At 38.2% G+C, this 6,455-nt stretch overlaps 1 protein-coding gene across 3 annotated transcripts in view; it reads right to left on the bottom strand.

The window, feature by feature from the left end:
- Positions 1–6,455, bottom strand: part of LOC102207315 (voltage-dependent calcium channel gamma-5 subunit) — a 21,486-nt gene that overhangs the window by 5,720 nt on the left and 9,311 nt on the right. For 2 of the 3 annotated variants that reach the window (XM_005736289.1, XM_005736290.1), the window contains exons 2-4: positions 3,609–3,849; positions 2,862–2,903; positions 174–260 (exon numbers count right to left, since the gene is read on the bottom strand). In XM_005736289.1, the coding sequence (XP_005736346.1) occupies positions 174–260; positions 2,862–2,903; positions 3,609–3,804 (325 nt within the window). In that variant the 5' untranslated portion in view covers positions 3,805–3,849. The remainder of the gene's footprint in view (positions 1–173; positions 261–2,861; positions 2,904–3,608; positions 3,850–6,455) is intronic. The other variant, XM_005736291.1, reaches the window with a different exon arrangement.

Below are 6,455 nucleotides of genomic sequence, written 5' to 3'. Positions count from 1 at the left end.
GTTCTGCATTTCTGTGCAGTAGCTTTGGTACGGTACATTTTTCTATAACTAAAACCGCTGTGCCCCTAGATGCTATTATGGTGAAGCATTTCAAACTAAATGGCATCTTTTCAGTTTAGAAAATAGACTGAAAAATGGTCAGAAATAATCATGACATGTGAACAGTTACTTACTGAGTACACTAACAGTGGACTCAGATGTCATCTGCACATTAGTAGGCATCACATACTCAATGGTAAAACACCGTCCATTCTCCTCTCCTGGAATAAAACACAGGGGAAAAAAATATTAAGTGAAATTTCAGTATATGTTTTTGTACACAAGCGATTAATTAAATCCAACCCTGAAGGTCATACAGTACACATGCAGAATACATGGATGTCTTGACATGATGAATACCTATAATGGCAAAAACGAATAAATGTCACAAATGTCATGTTTTCAAACAAGTTGTTGGAACGACGAGTTGCAAGTGGTATCTAAGGACCAAGCTCAGTTTATTTTCTCTGTGAGGCTCTTAAATTTAAATATCACTTAAAATCAGTCAACTTAGAAAGAGAATGGGGAGTTTATAGCTTCCACACAGTTTATGCTGTCAGTATTTGTTTGAGGAACACCCAACATTAGACTTTAACACCTTTCTCCTTATCGCGCTGACACATACAGTACAAAATGTGGCAGCAAAACACACCAACTGATTTTTTTCATCACTTCATTAACTCCACACACTATGAGGTGTTGGATTAGGTGATATTCTGGGGTTCAGCATATGTAATTACCTTCATACTGCTTCCACAGAATACACATATAAGGATGTGTTATGTTTTTTGCATAGCTATTTAAGAAAAATATAATATATCAAACAAATCTGGGAGATTCTTGAGACTGTTCTCCAAGGATTTAGCCAGTTATTGACCCCATGTTTATAGTCTTGCTGGTTTTCACTTTAATGAAAAGTCAGGTTTTTTTGTGCATTTCTAGGGTTTCTTTGTGTATGCAAATATCGGGCCCCCACTTCTTAGTGATATCACATACAGTATGTCTACATTTGCACATATGCGCAAATACAGTCTGTAATTTGTTAGTTAATTACCTAACTATATCATGACATAGTTATATTTAACAGACATTAGGATTAATATGTCTGCATATGAATATAAGACAGACAGACAGCAGGAGAAACTGATGGAGGAGAAGTTTGTAAACGCAGACTGATTGGACCAGTTCAGGTCCACATTGTGTATACATATGTAAGTCATTGCAGATCTCCCTCAAACTTGCTCATTGTATCAGCTTTTCTTTTAACATAAAGTAAAAGCTTGAGCCACTATGCAGTAAGTCCAAGGTTCCCTTTGGTCATGAAATATTTTGTACTCCAGTCAACAGCATTTCTGTACTACTACTAATCACCACTTTCTTTTTATTCCCAACAAAGGAAAATAACGACTATTACAGAACTTTCATGATGCAGACTTATGTTATTATTTCAATTTTTCTCTTATTTTTTATTATTCTCTATAATAACTGATTCTGGAATAAAATACTAACTGTAAAACGTGATATACTTCACCTGCCACAACACCGTGCAACCTCATTCACATTCACTGGTGTAACTACACACTGTGATGGTAAGCACTGGTTGTTTCTGGGTCAAATTAAGTGGGCAATAAGGCCACTCAATTGCCCCTAAAAAACACACTAAACCATTAGTTTGTTTTAACCAAAGGCCTGCTTCATGGCAGCAGAACATCTCTTACATAATCACAACTGGAATCCCAACATATTTACTAAGACTTAACCATTAACCCTGAAAAAGGACGAAGCAGCTCAATTGTCATATAGATTAAATCAACAGTAAGTGGACTGATGTTAAAGGTTATGTTACCATTTAAGAAAAACACAAATATTCTTCCTGACCATACTGATCAAAAATAATTGAAACATTCCCAGTGTAGGCTGGCTAAAGTGAAATGTTAAGCTAAGCAGTACAAGTTTGTAAAGATGGAATTCAATCAATAAAATCAGGTTTGCTGAAACACCTTTTTTAGGTTTGCTGTTCTTAAAAAAGAGACTGGAAAGGCTTACAAATTAGTATTAGTAGTTTAGAAATAACTATAATTTAATGCAAAGCTAGACAAAGAAAATGGAACTGTGGCTAATCTCCCTAGATGTGGACATTCAGTTAAAAACAAGAAATACTGGTTGGTGGTGAGCAATATCTCATACTCTAGACAGGAAGAAGCTGGTGTTCTCCTGCTGTTTTAACACTCCAGCAGCTGGCAAACCAGAACAGATTAGATCTACAGAAATACTGGGAAAAACCTGCTTTACGGTTTTCCCAGGCAGCGCCCAGAACTTAACCAAGTAAAGTGAACTCTGAAACAATCTAAAGACAGCTCGTCTGACTTAGAGTATGACTAAGCTCAAACACTCCTGAAAGACACGTCCTTCTTGTCCTGACTGATGCATAAACAGTTGATCAAAGAAAGTTAAACCAATAATAAAAAAGAAGAGTCAGTATGATTATAACTGTTGGTATGTCTCCTACGGTGGGTTAAATACATTGTGTTGATCTGTACTTGTGAGCAAAATCAGACAAAATCAATTTAATGACCAAGCAAAAGAGGAAAAAGCATGTTATTTTAATTGGTTAATATACGTCTGGCTTCTGTAGCATAACTAATAAAAGCATCTTAAAGACCTAAGCACAAATATCATTGGATGCAATACAAAACATAAAGGAGATTGTTTTTTTCTTTGGTATCTAGATATCCAGCAAAATAACAGAACATAGTACTGCAAGTACAGTAAATTGTTGTGATTACTGGAGGAATCGAGAGGGTAAGAGCAAGAATGGATACCTGGTTTACTCTGGGACAACACTTGTCTGGACGGTTGTTTCTCTAAAGAAAAGATTTAAAATGGTTAGTATTTCCAATATTTTCCAATCTAGAACTGTGGAGGAACACGTTAAGATGGTGTTTATCCATGCAATGTGCTGTGCTTCTGCAGTTGCTTTTAATGTGGAATGGTAAAGTGAAAAATGCAGGTCAAAAAGAAGGAAAAGGAAAGTCCAGTTAAGGAGCAGAGAGGAGTGTCTGCACCAACCAAAACTTCATCTGGCACCACTGAATGTAAATCAGCAATCGGTTAAATCATGAGAGAAGCAGTCTTGAATAGCTCTCTATCAACAGGAAAAGTGATTTTGAAGGATACAGCATAGGACTGGAAAACAGTTTGGAGATAGTATACAGGTAAGGTGATGGATCATAAAGCTATGCAGAGGTGAAGTTTCAAAGTTCATGCTCAAATATTCAAGTCCAAAGCAAAAACAAAAATACATCTTCTATACTTGCAGCAGTCTAGTGGTTAAAGAGAAGTAAAAAAAGGAAAGAAATGAGAGGGGGAAAATGCAATGCACAATATACTGCAAACAAGACAATGCAAAAAAATTTGGTGAATGTGTGCTTCAAACTTAGCTGTGTATAATAAAAATAGTTCTGAAAGATGGCATCACGATTTCATTTCTACTTTGTTACTGCTTTTGAGACTAACAGGAAATCTACTCTACTGTGTTCAAACTGTATTCTGACTTCAAACTAACTCACCAGCCAAAAAACAAACCCTCCACAGACCAGAGTGGAGCGACATGCGCATCTCGGTGCTCTGGTTGAGAGGAAGGATGACGCCCTCTTCCAGGTAGAGCCAGTAGTCGGTGCTCACGGCGATCCCCAACAGGCCGAGGCCGCAGACGGCGAACACGCTGCTCAGCAACGTTAGCGCCTTCCTGCCACATAGGCTCATACCACAGCCTCAAGAGCAGGGGGGCACCGGTGGCGGAAAATGGAGCTATGAAAGGGAGAGAGAGATAAAAAAATTTACTTTTATTTTTTTCCTTTTTTTTTTTGTAAAATCCACTTTTTTCGGTGCTCAGAGGTGGTGGTTGGGCCTTTGGGTGTTGTCATGTGTGACGTTCTGCAATATTTAATTTCACTCGAACTGAGGCTTACGACTGAAAATGGAGATCAGGTAGAAACAGAAAGTAACAAACGCACCTGCAGATAGGACAGTTTTATCTCTGCTGAATTTTAAATCTGGGAATGAGTCTCTTTCTTTCAAATCTCCCATTAATCTTTAAATAACCAAACTGTGCAGGACGAAAGATTTAGTAGAGCATGTTTGAGGAAAGTTTTTCACTTGACTACCCTTGACTGCTTCCAGGCAGAAAGAACACTCCTGCAATGTACCTAACAGCACTGATTGCACACAAAGGAGAATTACAAAACTAAGTTTGTTTTGATTTGTTTCTGCTTTAATAATCATGTCTATGATTATTAAAGCAGTTATGTAGTAGATACATAACTGTCTGTTATGTATGTACTACAGCTGGCATACAGTATGTCACGGCATATGAATGTGAGTGCTTGCCAAACAAAACGATGGCTCTGTTCTTAGCTGAAGCCCACTTTTGCCGGAAGCTAAAGCGCTGGGAGGCTGAGATACATGTTGAAAGGAATTGATTTCACATAATGAGATCTCAGCATGCTGCTACTTTGAGCACCCACTGTGAGCTTGGGAAGATGGAGAGAGAATTTGTGAAAGGAAAAACTCCCTTTTCAGAAAATTCGTCGCATTTGGAAATCGCTTTCCTCCAACAATTCCTTATATGAAGACTTAATACAAAGCCCAAGTTAGAAGAAAAGAGTGAGATCTCCATGCAACCGTCAGCATGTAGTGAGGAACAAGTTTGCATAGTGAGGAAAAGTCCATGTAATACAGTAGAGAGAAAGACGATCATCTCCCTTTAAGCAAGCTTTTGGTAACAATGTGAAGGAAAAACTCCCTTTTAACAGAAGTTAACCACTGAAGTATCAGTCATCTGAGGGTGGGCATCTCAACCAGTTAAAGCACACAGTGAGAGAAAAAACAAAGTCTGATGGGGATAGTAACTTTAGATCAAAACCACACAGTTCATATAGTGATGCCAGTTGTAAGCAATTGAAATGCACATACTGTAAGTAATCAGAATTCACCAAGCACAGGAGCAGCATTAATGGAAAAGGACTATTACTAAACCTAAGCTATTCTTGGCTCTGTTGCAATCAGCAGCTATTCATTTACAATGACCATAAAGGCTGTATATTCAGGCAATTGCTACTGAGCTGTAAGTAGATGGATGCATTCCACTCAGTAACCCTTTTTGTGTACTTCACTTACCCAGAAGGGCTGTTTTAGCTGTACAGTACAAAACCCACACACTGGAGTAGTGACTGTGCTTAAATATACAGTCTTGAACAACCCTTCATTTTTTAAAATATTTTTTAATCAACAGTTCTCCAGGCTTTCTGATGATCTTTCAGACATTCTCTTGGGACATTGGCTGCCGGGGGGCACTGCACACCACCCAGAATTTCCAGTAAATTAATCAGTCAATCAGTTAAAACAGATTATTATGAATTTCAAAATCTTATTTGGTTTTCATATGTACATGTTATCAGAGATGTCAACTCTAATAGCAGGGAATTAACTAGGCAAATGATTTTTTCTTTCTTTCTTTTTTGCCTTTTTTTTTTCAAGTAACCTATATTTGACAACAGCATAAATAAATTGGGAAATTCTGTTTTTGGTGTGCCACCCCATTATTTTTAGTGGCCCCCATATTGCCCCTATGAAAAAATTCTGGAGCAACCCCTGCCCCCTCTGTCCATCAGTAAATAAGGGTGTGACAATCATGGTGACACTGTAGAATCAAATAACTAAGACCCCAGTCACACAGGCCAAGAGAATAGTTCATGATCATCTGGCACCCAGTTTCAATGTGACTGGATGCCGGAGGTTGATGGTAGTTGTTGGAAAAAGATTGTTAAAGTCCCAGTCATGCTGGCCCAAGTCAGTGACCCCCTGAAAACCACTTATCATTAGAGAAAAATGTGTATTCCACAACTGGTTGGCAAAAGACTCATTGCTTTGGTCAGTAGCATATTGTTACAGTCATGGTTTGAATGGAAATGATGGACTTGTCTGCAACAACTGTCCAGCTACACTCCAAGATGTAATAAGAAAACTAGTTTGCATTGCACGTTTTCCAAGCTTTACTACTGTTTGGCTAATAATTAGTGAGCATTTCAAGACAAACATGGTGTACACATGGTGTGGATATAGATATTTATTAGGGGTGCAACAATACTCGTATCGATATTGAACCGTTCGATACAGTGCTTTCGGTTCGGTACCCATATGTATCGAACAATACAAAATAAATTTTATATTTATTTTATCAACTTTCCTTCTGACGATGCTGTCTGTGTTGAGTGCTCAGTGGATCTGCGCTCCACAGTGCAGCCTAGGCGGAGTAGTCGAAAGCAGATTCACTGAGCGCAGGGCAAGCTAGCGAGACAGAAGTTAAGCTCTCCTTGCAACATGGCAAATTGAACCTCCCCCACCCTCATTCAGAT

This window comes from Pundamilia nyererei, unplaced genomic scaffold (genome assembly GCF_000239375.1).
Source record: "Pundamilia nyererei isolate P.nyererei 1_Seehausen unplaced genomic scaffold, PunNye1.0 scaffold00068, whole genome shotgun sequence".
NCBI classification, from domain to species: Eukaryota; Metazoa; Chordata; class Actinopteri; order Cichliformes; family Cichlidae; genus Pundamilia; species Pundamilia nyererei.
Note: the sequence above shows the minus strand (reverse complement) of the source record. Positions and strands in the feature narration are given on the sequence as shown.